The sequence below is a fragment of the Benincasa hispida genome, chromosome 12 (genome assembly GCF_009727055.1).
Source record: "Benincasa hispida cultivar B227 chromosome 12, ASM972705v1, whole genome shotgun sequence".
Lineage (NCBI taxonomy): Eukaryota > Viridiplantae > Streptophyta > Magnoliopsida > Cucurbitales > Cucurbitaceae > Benincasa > Benincasa hispida.
In genome coordinates, this window is record NC_052360.1 from 39,643,482 (window position 1) to 39,664,527 (window position 21,046).

At 34.3% G+C, this 21,046-nt stretch overlaps 1 protein-coding gene across 2 annotated transcripts; it reads right to left on the reverse strand.

The window, feature by feature from the left end:
- Nucleotides 1-2,417: 2,417 nt before the first annotated feature.
- Nucleotides 2,418-8,295, reverse strand: LOC120093007 (mediator of RNA polymerase II transcription subunit 1). 2 transcript variants are annotated; one of them, XM_039051300.1, is made up of 5 exons: nt 6,676-8,295; nt 5,806-6,545; nt 5,626-5,715; nt 3,181-3,951; nt 2,418-3,089 (listed from the first exon to the last, which is right to left on the reverse strand). In XM_039051300.1, exons 1-5 carry the CDS (start codon nt 6,782-6,784, stop codon nt 2,958-2,960), a joined length of 1,842 nt encoding a protein of 613 aa, XP_038907228.1. In that variant the 5' UTR covers nt 6,785-8,295; the 3' UTR covers nt 2,418-2,957. The 2 variants fall into 2 exon arrangements, with proteins under 2 accessions (XP_038907228.1, XP_038907227.1); XM_039051299.1 differs by having other exon boundaries at nt 5,797-6,545.
- Nucleotides 8,296-21,046: the final 12,751 nt, after the last annotated feature.

The following is a 21,046-nucleotide window of genomic DNA, read 5'->3' on the forward strand; positions in this document are numbered from 1 at the left end:
TGCTCTTTTCATTTGGTTTTGTAAATAGATTAACCAGGGTTTTATTTTAATTGTTTTGACCGACATCAAGTAAACCTTTTGAGTTAATAGGAACTTGAGGCAGTCGAGCAATAATTTTGAAGAGTTTAGAGGATTACTTGAGCAGTAAGTGGAACAGTTTGGATTGGTCGCGTTTACATAGGATGAACAATGGTGTAATTTGGGTTTATTTTAATTGGACCATAAATCGAAATGGGTTTTGGTTGTAAATCAGTGTGATTGATAACATCGAACACGATCATCCACCCTAATCTCAAACAATCTGTTGACCGTTTTAGTCCACTCTTTACTTCCTCACGATTTAGCTTTCGATTTCCATTTTTCAGTGTTTATCGATCATTTATTCGCTCATCTTCATGGTAGTGTAACATATTCTACTTTTTACTTCGATTATTTACTGTTTCATTTGACAATCTTCTTCTTCTTGTGGTGGGACTGGGGTATTGGGGTTTGCATTTTTTTTTTTGGTTTGGTGAATAGCGAACCCGACCCCATTAACTCTCTTTTGTATGATCATCCACTCATTTTGTATTGAACTTTTTTTTCCTAAAAATAAAATAAATATTTCTGTTTTGATCGTCTGCTATTTTTTCTTTATTTTGTTTTTCAATATCTGGTTTGTGGGACTGCATGAGTATGAAGGAACTAGTAAAGCCATATGCATGAAGCTTAATCGGACAACCACGTTATACAATAAAGTTTTCCTATCAACAAAACATTATAGTGGTAGATTAATAATGTAGCATGAATATAGTTATAACAAAAATTTAAAAATTCAACGTTTTGATTCAACGTTCTAACCGATCAAACAATATAAAATCGATAAAAACATCAGTATTTTAACTGCCATCGACTTCACTATAATAACCGATAGATCGGTAAAATGAAGAAAGGGGATTATAAAATTGTTAAAGCTATCGAAGTCGCTAATGATACTTGTTCATCTGTAAAGCGGTATCTCCTCATTTCAAAGGGCAAATGACGAAAATTGAGAAAAAAAATATTTTTACTAAATATTGGGTCCCACTGCATATTCAAACGTTGGATTGAAAACCTTCCAAAATTCAATCAGATTACAATATTTTATTACGAATGGTATGATAGATCCCACTTTTAATTACGATTAAGGATGGACATGTAAACAAAAGTTAAAGTAATCTGATGAGACCCACAAATCAAATTGAGATTAATTTACACCCGTTTTTCGTGTAAACGTGACCTTTAAGCGTTTGAACATGGATGTATTTAACAAGAACTGGTATAGCCGACAAAGTGGCTGTAAAAGTGACGAATTAATCACATAAAGTAACCATTTCCTACAAAATTTAATGACTTGAACCGTCGGTTTTATTTAATAGTTCAATTATTAAGAAAATTGCAAACTAATTTTTAAAAATGAAAAAAAGGCTCTTCAATAAGTATTTTAATTGTCTGGTTAATCAGACTCCGATACTTCAATCATGATCACTTGCCATAATCATCTTTAAAAAAAACACAAAAGTCATAACTCATAAGCCTTGTTCATCACTCGATTGTTTAAATAAAAATTAAAAAAGAAGTGTCAATCCGTTTCCAAATAGATTCTGAGTCATTTTTAAAGAATGACCTCAAAAGTTGCCACGGCTTATGGAACGACACAAATTTTAAATGAATAGAATTAGTCCACATAGATTAAATTTCGAATACGAAAAACAAAATGAAGGTTAATTTTCTTTAATTTCTAAAACTTTGTTTTCGTGAAAGAAAATGGACAAAAAATTCAAATATATATTTTTTAGAAAAGTAAAATATCACATAAATTTTAAAAAAACAACTAAAAATAAAGTTACCAAAATAGCTACAAAACACAATCTAAAATACTAAAAAGTTTAAGTTACAAAATAGTTTTCAAACGTACAAGATGATTAATATGCCAAATAGTTTGTCAAAAAGTTGAGGATGAAAAGTTAGACAATCCTCCTCAGAACATCCCGACTACCCAATCCAAAATATAAGAGTTGAATTGGATTAGTTATATTCTAAAATTGGGTTAAACTTCTCCAATTTTTATTGGACTGGATCGAATCGTAGATTGGCAAATATATATATATATATATTCAAAATTGGATTAATTTTTTGAATTTTTAATATTTTCTTTTAAAATTGTTATAATAGTTATCCTTGTTTAAAATTTATAATTAAAATCATNAAAATTATAATCCGACAACCCACCCAACTCAAATTTTAAAGATGTGGTTGGATTTTGAAGACTTTATTTAAGTCTTTTGAGTTACCAACCCAACTAACTCAAATTTTTAGATTGGTCCAAAAAATACCCAAAACTCAACCCAACCCATAAACACCCTTAGAGTAAACAATTAATCTCTAAATTTAATCCTTTTATTCAATGTCAAACAAGTCTAATATAATACTACCCAACTGTAGGAAGGTAACATCCCAAACAACAAATCAATATATACCGAACGAACGAAGATAGAAACCTTTTTCATTTTTCCATAATTTCCCAATTTCCTTTGAAGAAGCAGAAACACCTTTTTTTTTCCCCCCTTTTTTTCTAGCAACTTCCAGAATCAAAAAGCAAAATAAACCAAAAGATGCAATTTCCATACACATCTTTCAGGCGGCCTGCCAAACCTTAGCAACTGCCCTTTTTAAAAAACCGCAAAAACTCCCGCTGTAAAGGTAGGCAGCAAGGATGATTTGGGCAACTGTAACTTATTGCACTATTTGCACTGTTCAGTGTTCAATTAACATCCACCTCTTCTTCCAACCCAACTCTCATCAGCATTTCTTTAAAACCATGAAAACAAAAAGAAAGGGAAAAAAATTAAAAAGAAAAAGGAAAAAAAAAACTAACTCCACTGCCATTAAAAATTGTGAACTAGAACTTCTCATGGGTGAAAAAGAAAAAAAGTAATTCAGGCTTCCGAGTCAGATGAACTCAATTCAGAACCGGCTCCATCCTTGCTGTCCTCATGAGATTCAGATGGCACAAATATCTTTGGCTTAATGCATCGGCCCATTTTCAGAGATGGCTTCAAGTTCATGTACTGCGGTCAAGAAGTAAATTTACAACTTCATCAGCCAAGAGAGACAAGAACAGTATTTTGAGATGCGAAAGTATTAGAAGTATCAGTTTACCTCACGGTAGAAAGAATTGATTTCTTCTTCAGTAAGGCCTTCGTCCTCACCACAGTTTTCATCCCATCCAAGAGAACGAAGAAAAGCAGCCTCCTCTTCATCTAGAGATTCTGCAGCAACGTGGCTCTCAGTTTTTTCACCAGTGTCACAAGACGCACGAACCTCTTCAGAACCATCTCCATTTCTATTCTCCACAGCACCATTTTCAATAACACGAGGACTTGCAGGCATATCCGTTTCTTCCCTTGTTAGTTCATTAGAATGGCTAATTGAAGGAGATTTAACAGAAGAGCATGAATCTGAGAGTACAGCAGAACTCATTGAAGTTTTCTTCTTAATGAGGTTAAAGAAATCATTCCGGCTCTGGACTTGAGATAAGGACGGTCTTTTTTCCAAAGTTGTTCCAGATTTGAGATCTAAGCTAGCAATTTTGCGCTCCACGGAAGAAACATTTGTATTATTTGGGCTTCTCAAAGGAGCATGTGCAACTGCAGATGCAAGAGCGAACTGGCTATTTACTGCCATGCTGTTTGCATTACTAGTAGGACTTGAGACATCCTTTGCTGCAAGGGAGATACCATTTTCTCTTACAGGTTTCAAAACAAGAAACTTCCCATGAGCACTCTTTTGAGCATCAGACTTGACAAGTCCTCCACGAGATTGGTTGGCATGAACTGACAAGGGCTGTTGTTGTCCACCCTTGATGGTTACATTAAGTTCTCCAGTTCTTGATGCTAATTTGGGCTTTGATTTATCCGAAGGATTAAGCACCTGCCAAGCAAAAAACAAAAAAAATGCTAATGATTATCTAAGGGGGAAAACAGAAGATTAGCAGTTAGATATAATAATGAGAGAGATCAATTCCTAGATATGTTCAATGTGCTGAAATGGAAGATAAAATCAATATTCCGTTGTAGAAATTTACCATGGTATAGAGGGGATTATTCAAAACGTAAAAACTAACTATATGCATATTACAAGTGTGCAGAACTTCCTGGATGTATTTGTCAAAATTGTTTTTACAGACAAGTCTGCTAAAGATTATCAGTAAAGATATGGCCTGCTTTTAAATTTTCATTTATTTCTTCAGAATGTAAATATAAGAATACATATTTAAATCCATTTAAACTTTTAAAAGATTATCGATCAGATGTGAAAAAATTAATTTCGAAACCACTAAATAAAACACAACAAAATAATATACGTTTTTTTGTTCTAAAATTATTTTAAGAACTATACTGCTAAGCAAGTTTATTGCATCACCATACTGAAACTCAACAAAAATTTACATCAGCTTCAAAAAACAAAACAGAAGACAATTGAGAACCTTTCAGAAGAGGAAAGCTCAGTCAAGTTACAACTATAAATACTGAAGAGGGGCTTGCAATTAGTTAACAGAAAACTTGACTACAAAAATATAACACGTTTACAAACAAAGAATACTAGCCATCAGTGACATATTGGCTACAGCAGAACAATCTCATATGAAGAACGTTAATAATAGAAACTTTATACTTCCTTTCAAGCATATTTAATCTAACACTGGCCTTTTCCATCCTTGAGAGATGATAAAAAGTGGTTAACCAAAGATAATTCACTAATTCAGTCCGCAAAGTGTCAAAAGTAGCAAAGCACATATATGCACACTATGAAATGGGATACAAAATCAATCTGTTATCTCTGTCCTATCATCTAGTTCTTACAAATTTCCAAAAGGGGTCAAGCAAGAAAACAAGGACAAAACCCTTCGAAGGATTTAAAAATAACCAATTCCTAAATCAAGAACGCATTAGATTTAGATGGTATAGAAGCCGTCTGCCACCCCCCCTCCCTCCCTCCCTTCTCTCTCTTGTTCTGGGGCTCACTTGTATTCTGTTCTTCCAATTGTCCTTAAATTGAGTTTCTCATCCAATAGAAGGGGGAAAATGATCTAGTCATCTAGCACATTGCAAATGACTCTGAAACCTGTAACAAATGTTTTGACTTCCGCTATCTCATATAAACACTGTTCTTGAGTCAATGAGTAGGTTGAAGAGATAGAACACTTGAATAACAAACTTCCACAAAGAATTGTACAGCCCGTGAAATGTCAAAAATTTAAATCACCAGTCACCAGCCAACAACAGCAGGTGCAAAAAAATGTCAAAACTTATAGTATCTTTGTCACATAGTTTTCAATATAATTTAACCCAAAAATGACTTTTGTTTTATATACATCTCAAGTGCCAAATAATATGACACAATAGTAGCTTCGAAGAGAGTATTAGTCCCACAGCTGAAATCAGAGATTGGCACAAGTTGTCTATGTACCGTGCAGATGATTCTCAGTTCTCTTATGTTTTTAAGTATGAACCTTTACATTTTTTAATCAAACACCAAATAAATATATGGAAGTAGAAAAAGATCTAACAACAAAGATCCAACAATTGCATTAGCTCTAATTACCATAGCTTTAGTCATAGAAGGCGTCACTGGTATTAATTGCCTGGACTGTTTAATAGCCAATTCCTCGAGCCTCTGGGTCTTGACAGATAACTACCAAAGTGGAGGTAAAGGATGAGACTGTTAGATCAAAAGGAGAACATAAAATACAGCACAAGAAGGTTAGTATGGTACCTCAGATACCTGGGGAGTAGCACGAGCTCGAGATGGAGCCTGCACCAACGCTTCAGCCATATTAAGTCCGGCTGTCACACTCAGAGGCCCTGCCCCTGATGTAGCAGGAACAGTTTGTTGAAACGACGATGACCCTGTGGTGCTTCCAATCATACTGGGCACCTCAGCAAGAGCAGAGGTCCATCCCTCTCCACCAACAATTAAGGCTGAATTTCCAATAGGCAAGCTTTGAACTGGTGAGCTCAAACCAGGAGATGAAACTCTTCCAATTTCTGATGCTCCCTGCTTTTCTTCAGAACCCAGTGATGGGAAATCTTTTTCAAATACAGCTTTCTGAATGCTACTGCTGACACTAGTTCCAGAAAGAATTCCATTGCTGTTGTTGTGATTTTTTAATTCTGTTGCAGCTCTTCTATGAAACAACTCACGCTCACCTAGCTTCCTGGATACCATTGAATGGGACCGCCGCAGAGCATCCTTATCAATCTTGTTGGAAAGAATCTTTCCCAGAGGGTCAGGAGAGTCACGGTCCCAACTATCCCCAAAGTTTAACCTGTCCTTTTCTTTCTCACGGTCCTTATCACGATGACCCCTGTTAAAGCTACTATATGCATGTTTGGAAGAACCATTGCTCGAACTTCTCCTTGAATTTGATGAAGATGTCCGATCAAGGAAAGCAGAACGCGAAGTGTCAAAATCGCCAGTGGTCTTGGAAATTCTATTTCTTGATTGAGATAGAGATGGCACATCTACACAAACAACATGGGATACACATTAACAGCGTTCACAATATCAAAATTAGAGGCAAGTCAACGGTATGTGAGCACATCTTCATTGAAAGCATGCATCAACAAGAGAAGAAAAGAAAGAAAGAGGTACCTGAGTGGGAAGAAGATGACGGAAAATGGTGGTTTGAATTGCTGCCACCAGTAACGCTTCCAGTACTTCTCAACCATTCTGGAACTAATGTGGGTTCACTTCTTTCCATAAGGAATATTGAACATGATCAAAATATCAGAAGAAAAAAACACTTCTTGCCTTCTTTACCACCTCAAATTTCCAAAAACCGTACTCCTTGTGCAGAGGAATTTATAAAACCCTAGCCTGTACTTTATTATTTCAAATGCCTTCTATTTTAAGCTGGATGAACTTTCACGAGTATCCCTGACTATGCAAGTCACGGCAACAAACCGTTTGTGTCATCAACTTTATGGCATATCCAGGTTTCCAGCAAAGATAGGCATGCGCAGTGAATTGCTTCAGAGTTTCAAACTCGCCCACGGTAGTGAACCAAGAGAATGGTTCTCAAAATTTATATCCTGAATGCTACTAAAGAAGTCTATCTTCTACAACTATCCTACTTCACAGCCACCGGTATCAAAGCAAGTAGCTACCAATCTGGCTACAAGCTGAACGCATTCTGAACGGGATTCATCTTATCTTATGTGCAAAATCAATATACCTAACTCTCACACGGGAGTGGAATATCAGAGGATGAAAACAGAGGAAATAGCAAGCATAAGATGAAGCGGTTCAATTAAAAAGAATGGTAAAAAAGGAAAGGCCTCACTGTCGTCTCCCGGCCTCCGTGTTTGATTAAGTGTAGATTCGGTCAGCAAAACACGCTCAGAAAACCCTCATCTTTGAGGTCATCGGTTGAGATGCAGAAACATAAAGAAGGTATACCTCACGAATAAAGAGGTGAAGCAATTTCAAAACATAAGATTGTCCAGGTCAAAACAGTTCGATCAGAGAGAATAAAAAGAAACCCTAAAGAAACAAGAAATTGGAATAACCCAGAATCCCAACTCCGATTGAATGTGCCCCCCCAAAAAAATATATCAGAAACCCTAAACCAAATATGCACCTTCCGAAAAAAAAATAAAATCCGCAGAGGTCCAAACCCGCAAGAGAAATACAGAAGAGATAGATAATATAACCTGTGAGATATCCGATGAAGACGAAGAACTAACCCTACCCTCAAGACTGATTGACGAACCCCAGAAGGCGCAACTGTTTCAATAACTGCCTCCCAGTGGTTGCTGTATATCCCGAAAACAAAAAGGAAATGCGTCTGAAGAGGGCAACAACAGAATAGATAGATAGATAGAGCGAGAGAGAGTTTCAGAGTGTGAAAAAAGAAAGCGGCGGCGGAGAGAGAGAGAGAGAGAGGGAAAGGGATTGGGAATGAGAGAAAATGAGGCTTGGGTTGTTCGGAAGAGCGAATAGGGTTTTTGTCTGTTTGTTCGGTTCGGTTCGGTCAGCTTCAGCCGAAGTGGCGGTGCCGGTGGCGGAGAGAAGGGAAAACGGCGGAGAGGAAAGGGACGGCGGAGAGAGAGAGATAGAGAGATAGAGAGATAGAGAGAAGGAGAGATGATGAAGAAGCGAGCGTATAGAAGTGTTGAAGGGGAGACGGCGATTGTGAAAAATAATAATAAATTTCGTCTTTGGTTTCTCTTTGACACTCTGAAAATCAAACAAACGTCTCCACAATTTAATTTCCCTATTCTTTCTTAAATCTAAATATTACTCTCTCTCTCTTTTTCTTTTTTTCTTTTTTTCTTTTTTTCTTTTTGTAATATGATGATAATAATAATAATAAAATATTTATAGTAATTTTTGAATAAGACTTTGGTGATCTTTGGACTCTCAGAAAATTGAATAAGAAATTTCCCCCGATGTTGTGAACTAATTTTTCTTGGTGTTGGGGGAAGATTTGCTGTGACTCGGTGTATGGTACAGTGTAGGTAGGCCACATATTTCATATAGCCTTTAACTGACCTTTTTTTTAATTAAATTTTAATTTTATTTTGTGTGTGTGACAATTGTTTTAAAAATAGATTAAAATATTTATAAATATAGTAAAATTTCATTATAGATTATTATCGTAGTTAGACTATGATATTTTACTATTATTCGTAAATATTTTCAATAGTTTTATCATTTAAAATAATTTTTCTTTTTATCAAATTTAATTTATAGATAATACGTTGGACGGTTTTCACATATAAGAAAATCAATCAAAATATTAATTTTACTATCTAATTGCGATAGACTAATATTTGTAAATATTTTTAACAATCTTATTATTTAAAATATATTTTTTTAATACATTGTTTCAAAATACCGCGGAGAATTTACACATATTTTTTTAGGAAGATACTGCTCAATTGCTCAAAGGAAATATATATATATATAAATCACTTTTAAGGTTAACGTCTGTAATTTACATTTTATTTATTTAGAAAATCATGTTTATGGTTGTGTTATCTTTTTTTCAATTACTTTAAACTAATTATGATATTTTATTTCATTTTATTTTAAAATTATATTTTTAATAGATATTATAATCACTCATACATATGACACGATAAAATATTTGGATCTTTTTAAATATAAAAAAAATATTTAAAAATATTTACATTTTATAACAAAAAAAATTCCAAAAGTACAAGTATTTTAAAAAAAATTTAACTATAAAATGTAAATATTTTTTGGATTTTTCTATTTATAAGAATTTCCTTAAATTATTCCTAAAATGATGTGATTTTCCAAATACCAGTCTATTGCATCTTTTTTTTTTCCTTTCCATTTGCCAGTTTAATAAATGCATTTAATTTCGATGTTTGTTAATTATGTTTATTTAACATTTTACTAAACTAGTAATTTTTTTGTTCTTAATTATTAAGTATAAAATTAAAGGTAAAATCATATACTTTAAAATAATTTGACTAAGATATTGTTGGATTAAGGTTTTCTAGATGCTCAGGAATTAAGGATGTTTGAGAATTATATGTCTACTAGTAAAATTGCTGGGAATCAATGGTGACTATTTTGGTTGTGCATGAGAAAACAATGTTGGGAATAGTATATATGAGAATTAAAGATAACCGTTTTTGGAATAAGTAATACATGCGTTTGGTGTTGCATGGGAATATTATTAGATTTTACCCAAGTTAATGTTATTTTTGTTTAAACTGTGATCACTTTCAACATTTTGTGCAATTATAAAGCACACGACTAATAAAAAAAACTTGCCTTAATTGATTTTAAATAACTAATTTGTGTAGTTTTATTTTCATTATGCAATTATTAAAAACAACTTTAAATAGTTAGATTATATTTTATTTTGAAAATCAAATATAACCAATATCAAAGTATAAATACTAAACATAGACAAAATAAGCATTTATATTATGTCAATATTCGCAATTACAAATAAAAGTATAGTGCAATACTCATTCAAAATGAGGATACTTAGCAAGCACTAACATGCTAGCTCAAAATAAGGAGAGTTATTTGGTTCTTTATTCACATGTCATTGTTTGGAGTTCAAAGTTCATATATTTAGGTATCTGATGTAGTTTTTTTAATCTTTTTTATTCAATAATATACTTTTATGATTACTATTTTTGTTTTGATTTTTGTATTCAATTTTACCCATATTTGTTTGAATAAAATATAGATTTCAATTTTTCTTTTAACTTTTAAAATCTTTATTTCTTTCTTTTTTTTCTTTTCTGGGCAATGAACAACAATTAACTCATTACATTTCTTGTAGAAAAACGTTTAAATAAAATGAGAAACCAAAGCAAAATCAAAACTTTTGATTCTAGCTTAAGTTTTCTCCATGAATTTCATTATCATCTTTTTTTTTTTCCTTCTTCTTCCTATTGTTACTCTATATTTTTACCATGTCATGAATTTTTTTAATTAAATCACCACATCATCGTAACAAACGATGGAATGTCACCATGTTTCTTCAAAAATTTCACTTTCATTTTCTCCAAATTTGGAAGATCATCAGAGAACAAATTTCTATTTTTTATTAATATTTTGCTAGAAAATGTTCAAGGATTTTTTTTATATGTTACATACTTTGCAACTACATACATATTTTTCATCTAAATATTCTTAACACTAATTTGATATGTGAATTCAATTAAATAAAAATATTTTTTTTTTTTACAAATTTTTACATATAAATATTGCACTTAATGTAGACAAAATAATATTTTTTTTTATATAATCAACAACCCTACAACATACTTTAACAGTCATCAGTCTTATAGTAGTCGGAAGTAGTTGTCGAAGTTGATTATCGAAGATCATTTTTGCTGGAGTTTGTAGTAAGAGGAGATTGTCGAAGCAAAGCCTGAAGTTGGTTGTCTGAAGGTATATTGGATTTGGTTGTCGAAGTTTATCATCGGAGGTGGTTTTCGAATCCCAGAGTTGGTCAGGTGAAAGTGATCATCAAAGTTGATAATCAAAGATGATTTTCGATGAAGATTGTAGTCGGAGGTGACTGTTGGAGTCCGAAGTTAGTCACATGAAGGTGGTATTAAATTTGATTGTTGGAGTTTGTCGTTGAAGGTGGTTGTCAAAGGCCCGAGTTGGTCGTCGAAGTTGCTCACTCAAAGGTGATTTTCATCAAAATTTATAGTTGGAGTTGGTCATCAGAGTTTATTGTTGAAGCCAATTGGTCGTCGGAGTTGTAGCGCAAAGGTGATCGTTGGCGTTGGGTCACTGGAGGTGGTTGGTGGAGGCCAGAATTGGTTGTCGAAGCTAGTCATGTGAAAGTTGTCGAAGCTCGGAGTTGGTCGCCGGAGTTGTCATTGGAGATGGTTGTCGGATCCTGAAGTTAGTTCTCAGAGTGTGACAATGGTCGATGGGTAGAGCCATTGGAAACATGGGAAGAAGGTAGAGTTGGGGTGAGTTGGTAAAATATACCAACTCAACTTTACCAACATTTAAAGTTGGTGGGTCAAACAATGAGTTGGTATATCATACTAACTCAACTCAATTCATGTTGGTGAGCCAAACATCCCCAAAGTCTCCTATTACATAAAAGATACTACGATATTCCCACAATTTAAGAATGAGCGTCTTCTTGTAGAACCTCCACTATGAATTCATATCTTTCATCATGTGGAAGATTAAAGAAATAGTCAATATGAGATTGGTCTTTAGTGATAATCTTACCTGCTCTCACCCTTTATCGAACACTTAATCCATCTGCCTTTCTAATTTCACTAACTAATGAGTTTCGACGTGCTTCTCTTGTAGACTCTTGTTCAGCTACCTATCGATAAAACACAACATTTCTTGAATATTATCATTAGCACTTGAAAGATGACTACTCATAACATTCTCAAGAGTATTCATTGCCGCCACCAATGGGTCCACACTTCTTGCTCTTTTCTTACTAGACCCATTTGATGCATATGCAGTAGATTGTATATTTGTTACTGCTTCACTTATTGAGGTAGGTCCATCCACTTCTTCCCTCCAACTATTGGTGGATCAGGCACATAAAAAATATCCATTTCTCTTAAAAAAAATCATTGTTGTCCATTTCTCACTACTGCTTCAAACATGTCATTTAGACCTTTTGCACCAACTCCATGGGCTCTATCTTTTTCAGAAATAATGGCTAATTGTTCGTAGAATGGAAAAGACTTGTTTTTCAGTCCTCTTGCATTTAGATGATTCTGTGAAAATAAATATAAATAAACTTTTAATACATTTCAACAATAACATGATAACATTACACTAGCAATAAAAAATCTACATTTACCTTTACCCATACATCAAATATATCTTTTGCTACTTCGATACACTTTTCTTTATCATTCCATCTGAAGCCACTACGATTTGGGCCTAACATTTTGGCTATTGCGTTGTACAGCTTCTTCAACAGTTTAACTCTAAACTCTATGTATGGTTGAGCCTTAACTTCACAATTAGGAATTTTTTCAGCCATCCATTTCTCTATTTAATTGAGAAATCCTAGTTTGAAAGTACCATCATCATCCCTCAATGTGCCAATATTAGATAACTCCAATAAGTATTCTACTAATTTCTCATCTTCTATCTTACTCTGCATGTGTTTTGACCTACTCGAACCAACTGTAGATTATTTGTTGACGTCCATATCGATGATGCACATCACATATTAGACTATTAAAACTCAAAACTTCACATATAACATAGTTTAAAAATCAAAACATACATCACATATCATAATTATGAAATAAGTAGCAAACTAGTAGTTCATAATGTTTCATAAAAGCTTATAACAAAGTGCATGTTTACATCATAATAAAACATTCTAGTACTAATATCTAATGCTCCCACCCCTCAAACATTGCTAAGTTATCTCTCCAATTTGTCTATTCGTTTTAACTTTCAACATGTGTTATTCGATCACTATCCATGTCAAAAGTATTTGAATGAGTGTCTCCAACTTCATCTTCTTCTAATGGATCTACAGACATTTCTCTTCTTATAAGATTATGAATGAGACAACAAGCTGTAATAATACGACACTGAACTTTTACTAGCTAATAAGATTTCCTCGAAGAATAGCCCATTGACCTTTTAATAGTCCAAATGCTTGTTTTATTACATTTTCTCATAGAGGAATGCTTCATATTAAAAAATTTAGCGCGAGTTCTTGGTTGGTATCCTTGCATCCAATCATCTAAATGATATCGTTGTCCTCTGTAAGGAGCCAAAAATCCTTCACCATCTGTATAACCGACATCACATAGATAGTAACAACCTAAATATATCAATGGAATACTTGAGAATGTATGTAGAAAATGTTTCTAATCCAAACTACATACCAATCCTAATACCATACATGTTACCTTTTGAAATCTCTAATCCATTCCTCCTAGAAACAACATCTCGTGAAACTCTTGAGTCAAAAGCTGAACCTTCCCATCTAGGTAAAACATAGATAAATTGCATATATTGGGAGCAAACTCCTGAGACATCATTAGCAATTTATTTCTTCCTGGTTCAATATCTAAGTCTATCGAGAATACCCACATTGACTTTAATGTAGGTTCCATCTAATGTACCTAGATAATTCTACATATAAAGAATACTCAAAATTAATTAAATCACCTACTAATATTTAAATATGAGTAAAACTATAAAACAAAAATTACCTTAAACCACTTCCATTTTTTATCAAAGCAGTTGGCGGGAACAGGCTCAAGATGTTTAAGTAATAACTCATGTAATTGTATCACAGAGTTCAAGACTATATTAAAATGTTTACTAATTGTTTCTCTTGAACGCACAAAGTATCAACGTATAACTCTATTTTTAACATCATGTGCAAGGATATGTAAAAATATTGCAACTATCTCCTCAACTTCTACATATGTCGTGCCTCTTAATTTGCCAGTTGTTTTAAGCATATGACATAGTATGTAAAACATCTCTTATTCATTCGTGTCGTATCAAACCATGCTAAATCACTCTCATGTATTAGACAAAAAAAGTTTAGTTGTCTAATTTGATGCCTATAGAAAGAACTTCTACTCATAATTTTGTTACATGTTTGTCCTTTATACAATAATATTACTACCTATAGAAAAGATGTTTTCATTACTTGTTTTATCATCTCTAAATAGGACAACAAGACAAAAAGAATTTGTTGTTGAGTAGCTAAATATATGTCATTCATATCTACATGATAAACTAAATGTTTTATCTCATCATTAGTTAAATTACAATAAACAATTCTTAGAAATAAATCATAATGTAGCAAATCAACTCATTCAATACATCAAAAGAGAACAAAAAGACGTGCAGAATGAATATGATCCCGGTTACTTCAATTTGAAAAAAAAAATCATATTTAAACCAAGTTTAAACCAGCATCCAGAACAATTAAGAAAAGACAAACCGTTTCTCTCCAAAAAGCCTTTCATTTCTCTATTTTAATTTTAACTTTTTTTCACAATTACTCCCCATACCACTTAACTCATTTTTTCAATCACACCCATTCTGAACCCCCCTTTTTTTCCTTCTTTATTAAAATCCATTTTTATAAATAAATTTAAAATAACCAAAACATCTCCAAACTCCAACATGAGACATGCCTATTGGCTGAGATTGCTTTCCCTTCTTTACTTCAATTTACTAAAAAACTTAACCTCCAAATATCCACTCACTACTCACTCCTCCATCTTGCAAGAGATCAACCACCAAAGGAAGATCAAATTGACCAGGTATTTCTTTCGATCACCATAATCGATCATTAGAAAATTAAAATAAAAAAAACAAAGGTGGGAGTTCAAATGGAATCTTTCAACTTAGCCTAAAATATGTTCCACCCACACCCCGAGTCAAAAGAAGCTCAAAAGTAGAGAGACCAAACAATTTATTAAAAAACATGCTAGAGTTCTCGATAAATACAGAAGAAAGAAAAACAAAAGCGATGATGAAAACAGATAGCACAAATAGTAGAATAAACGAAATATGGAAGCAGAAACTTACCCCAAAACTCTATTGATGATCTAAAAGAAAAAATATACAAAAAAATCAGAAAAAGGAAGGAAGAAAAGGAAGAAAGGGGGAAGAGGTACCAACCGGAAAAAGGTCGCGTCGCTGGGAAGAAATTCGAGTAGAGTATCTCGACAAAACTAACACTTCACGACAGGTTTGTAATTCATCCACTTATGTTGATAAAAGATGCCTGGAAAATGCCTTTTCTCAAGATACATAAAGAAAATCCACCAATAAAATATGGACTTTGTAAGCCCATTCCCATTCCCATCCTCAAACCAAACGGCCCATCAGAGTAATTTCATCTCTTTTTTTCAACTTTATTCCCTGATAATGCAACAATTTAGAGGACTACGCTGCAAAACTTGCAAAGAAAATTTTCAAAAACTCTGTGGTTGGATAATTTCCCTACTGTATTTCTCCAATTGGCTGTGAAGGATTGTAATTCAATTTGCCCTTAGTGGCCTAATAAAATGAGGCAATGTTAGTTTTTTTTTTAAATAATGATAATTTGACTAAGTTTTGTTTAAAACTACATATTCCAACTTTTCATGTTAAGGTCATTCGTAAATTTTATAAGCGTGTTTAAATCATTAACTAAATTATTAATTTTATTCCAATTATTATAAAAGAAGTTAAATTAATTTTAAAAAAGAATGCTTACTATGAGACAAGTATATTATCTTCAAAATTTGTATCGAATTAAAATCATCAACCTGATATAGAAATAAAAGTTAAAGATAAAATGTAGATTAAATATTCAACACAAAAAATGTTGAGCAAAATAATGAAGAAAATAACAAAAGTAAATTAACAACATGAAGATATAGCTGCCTAAGTTTTTATAAATTGTAAAAATAAAATTAATATTTTAGTCTGATGTTTGAGAAATGATTCTAAATAGTCCCTGAAGTTGGTTAGTTGATTGACGGTAAAATGATATGACTGTCAAATGATGGATCAGACAGTTGATATGGTGCATTTTGTTAATTTAAATATTATTTTTTTAATGACATGTCATCCATCTCCTTTTCTTATCCTCCATCATATCCTTACAAGCAAACCTTTCCCTAGCATTGTCCTGCCTTTCCCATTGTAGACATCATCGGCCAGTGAATAGTTAAGGATCGCTCCCTAATGAAGAACGGGGAGAGGTTAAACAACTTCGTTCACATTTGAAATGAGAATAAACAAGATCTTGAAGAGGAGTCATTTTCCTCATTCTCCTTAGAACTCCTTGCCATATATTTCTTTTTTGAGTTCAACATAGGGGTGAGTGGATTCGAACCTCTAATCTCGAGGTTGATAGCATGTTTATGCTAGTTGAACTATATTCACTTTTGCCTTGCCCATATGACTTATAGGAGAATAAAATTTCAAATAATAATGTTTTTGTTGCGATTCAATAAAACATGTCAATTGGACTATGAAATTAGCAAATGACAATAATGTTAGGCAGTCAGATAGGTAAGAGTGTTTGTAGATGGGAACCAATGAGGAAGACATTACATCGACAAGAACACACTATTGGAAATGACATTTGGGCTTAGACCTCCCACTTTCACGCACGGTTAAGGAGAAACTACCAACAATTATCTCATAATTATTTTAATTATAAATAAATATAATAACCAACTTATCATATTATATTTATAACCTATAGTTTGAAACCATAGTCCTTTTCTCTTTTACTTGATATAAATCATATTTATATCATTTTCCTCCAATTAATGTATCTCATACATCGTGTTAACTATATCATATATAATTGAACCAGTTTAATCATATCATATATAATTAAACTCCCTCTTATCAATTTGAATACTTCAAACTAACCCAAAAACTAATTCTCAACTTGAATCCATTGAGCTACCAAGAGGACCTTATGGACCTGTAGCTTGAAGCTCCAACAGTACGTGAATAGCTGACTAAACTCTTTAGTCACGAGATCCACCATCCGTTAACTGTCGGACACTCCACTAAAGATCGACAACTGCACGCTTCTCACTACAAATATATTTATGTATCCATTGGATATAACCAGTCAACAGTACGATAAACCTTCACAAATGCTCGTAAGTACAGTTTAGCCAATTTACTGTTTTGCCCCTGTAGTTACATCTAACTCCTTAAGTACCACTGATTCCTCTAACGAACAATAATACATCATAGTCCTACTATGAGTGGACACCTCTCAGGCCATGAGAAGATGTGTGGCGCCACATCATTCAAGCCCCAGAATCAGCCTTTAAGGGAGCAATCTATCTACTTACCCCTGCTTCGGGGAATGAGTGAATTTCATTTTGTGTAGCGGAGTTCCCAGCTCCCCAATCAGATGAATTCCCAAAGTGGTAGGTTTGAATCGACAATCTGGCCACTTGCACCCATGCAAATCAAAAGACCGCCCTCAAAGGCAGAAGTTCCAAACTCACTCAGAATTAAGTCATGTTACCTATGGTTATCTTAGTGAAGTGAAGTCTTTGTCATGAACGATGTTATATAACAAGACTATACACTTCGTGGTCCGGTCTTATACAAACTCCTTTGTATAGAACACCCCGCTCTCATGTCTTCACATGAATGATCAGGATCAAACCATCTGTAGCACGTCACAACACTTGTAACTATCTACAAAGCGGGGCCACATTCGTAGTGTCACCAGGATAACATTTCCCTCCTATATCCATATACTACAGACCATTTTGGTTATCACTTAACGCATGATCCACTTGTATGTCTCCACATAAATGCTTAAGTTACAACGACAATCAGGAATCTTTGTTTATTGGTTTGTGGTAAATGAAAATAAAACATCTCATGTTTCATAGACAACAGTAAAGAAAATATCTCATTACATCACAAATGTTTGTTCAATACAGGTGTTTACAAATTATAGGACTTAATGAAATTTAAGGCTTCAACCCCAACAATCTCCCACTTGTCCTAAAGTGAGTGGGTGTACATAATGACAAGTACAAATCAATAAACTAGGGCTAAGGCCCAGTATAAAAAATCTCCCACTTGCCTAGTCCAGTTGCGGGCGGTCCCGTAGACCCATGTTCTGTAGGTTGTTGGGATTGGTATCCTAATTCTCCCGGAGTCTCGTTGTTTTGTAAAGATAACATTGTTCAATGAATAAAAATAAGTGTTATTTAATTCTGGCATTTACTCATATTCAATAAACAAATCTTCTTGGTTATCTTATGTGAACTTAAGCATGTATATATGATATCAAGTGGATCATGCCTTAAGTGATAACCTAAATAGATTTGTAATATAAGGATTAAGGTGGGATACCTGATTCTTGTGACACTACGGATATGGCCCGCTTTGTAGAAGCTTACAAGTGTTGTAAACTACTACAGATGGTAGAATCTTGACCATCATGTGGAGATGTGGAGCAGGGGTGTCCTATACAAAGAGTTGTATATAAGACTTGGACCACGAGATGACTAGACTCTGTATATAACGCTGTTGATACTAGAGACTTGCATCTCACCTAAACGACCATAGGTGACACGACCTCAATCCTGAGTATTTTGGGAACTCCTGCCTTTGAGGGCGGTCCTTTGATTAGTATGGGTGAGAGTGGCCAGATTGCCAACTTAACATGCCTACCTTTTTGGGGACTTGTCTGATCTGGGAGCTAAAATTCACTCCTTTCCCAAAGTAGGGATAAGTAGAGAGATTGCTCTCTTAAGGGCTGATTTTTGAGGCTTGAACATAGTGGCCCACAACTTCTCTTTGGGCAAGAAGACTCAGTCATAGTAGGACTATGACTTATGTTCATTAGAGGGATGAGTGGTACTTAAGGAGACAGATGTAACTACAAGGGCATAATGGTTATTGGCCCAATTGTACTTACAAGCGATCTGTGAAGGGTTGTCGCGCTGCTCATTGGTTAAGATGGACACATAATATATCTGTGATAAGGAGAGTTCAGCTGTCAGTCTTTTTTAGTGGAGTGCCTGGTAGTTAACGGATGGTAGATCCCGTGACTAAAGAGTTTAGTTAGTTATTCACATACTCTTGGAGCTTCGAGCTACAGGTCCATGAGGTCCCCTTGGTAGCTCAATGGATTTAGTTGAGGATCAGTTCTTGGTGTTGATTTGAAATGTTCAAATTGATAAGAGGTATTTTGATTATATATGATATAATCGGTATGATGTATAAGATACATCTAGTGGAGGATTGAAGTAAATGAGAATTTAAATTAAGTACCATGGAATAGAAAAAAACTATGGTTTATATGTTTCATGAGATGAAATATTAAAACTATAGGTTATAAATATAGCATGATAAGTTGGTTATCATTTATGTTTATAATAATATTAATCATTAGATAATTAGTTCTTTTTCTTTTAAATAACCAAAGTAGTGGGTGGTTATTAAATCATAGTAACCGTGAGTTTAAAAGGAAAATGGTTTTCCTATTTTGAGATGAGTTTTACAAAAGTTTTCGAAAAAAGGTTTTGAGTTTTCTCTCCGCGCAAAAGAAACTCACGAAGTCGTCAAGTAAATTCGGATTTACTAAACGACGACTGAGCGAGCTAAACGATTGTGCAGTATTTGCTAGACGATCGCTGGCCTAAGGTAAACAATCGCGTAGAGTCTGTAGGCGACAGATCGAGCTAAATGATGAGCTAAACGATCGCATATCTTTTGCTAGACGATCGCATAGCTTATCTAAACGATCGGGCATTGACCTATACGATAGGTCTCCGCCATATCCTACTTGCCCAGTCGTGTACGCGATCGGTGTTTCCTCCTTCGTCTGCCTCAAACCAAGTCCGAATAGAGCCCACCATTTGGATTCTCACACCGAGAATACCAGGGTAGCCTTGTTGGTGGTGTCAGACTCAACTTGACACCGTCGAGGTTTTCTATAGACCGTTCGTGGTGCTGCAGAAGAGTTCGCGCTGTTGCAGAGGAGATCGTTGAGGACGTGCGCGAAGTGTTCGTGCTATGTTTGTTGTGGTGTTGTGGTCATGTAGATTGGGTGTTCGAGGTCACTATTGTTCGAGCATTCGTGTGCAACGGAGCATGGAGATGCTTCTGCCATTGTGCGTCGAGTTTGATCTCTTTATGCATTTGTATTGTTCATGCTGTAATTTCTATGTATGAATTGTATAACCATTTGTTTGAAGTCGACTGTAAATATATGTTCATTCATGATTGTAATTTGGAATTATCTTGCTTCTGCTGCTCATGGAAATCTTGCTTCCGATTTCCTTCAATTGGTATCAGAGCCAAGTTTTCTGATATTCCAAATTACAGATCTGAATTGAACGCATTTTTCAGTCGCGGTGGGTTTCTGCATTTGTGGTTACCTGTTTTCTGCATGTGTGGATGAATATGATGAATGTTTTAGGTTTAAATTGCCTTTTTGTTAAAGCTTTTGGTATTAAAAGTGTTAATTGTAAAGGCCCTTGTGTTTTTGGGCGAAATTAACATAGCAATTGAGTCTGTAATTCGAAAAGTTTGAGTTCGTCGAGTCGTTCGTGATGAATCTTCAGCGCATGGTGATGCAGTTCTCAACGAAGAAGAAGACCAAGCGTTGGTCAGATCGTGTAGTGTTCGTTGAATTCGTGATGCAAGCTTAGAAGTGTATTGTATAAAGTAATTGGAAAAGTAAGTCTAAATGTGAATGATGCGTTGATGCGTTTGTGACGCGTTAGTGATGTGCAACAGGACACATGACACTCCTCTATAGACGTGCAAGTTTTCCTGAATCAGATCCAAGTATAAATCCAACTTAGTTTCCTGGGAAGTTCAGGGTCAAACTCAGGGATTCAGATTCAAGCTAACACAGAGCTTGCATTGTAGCAGTTGTAGAAATATCCTAAGTGAATGCAGAAATGAGTTATTTACACTAAGCTGCTGTGTGCGTGCAAGAAGATACAAAAGGGTCGAGTAGAAAATAAGGGGTCGTGTGAAAATGGAG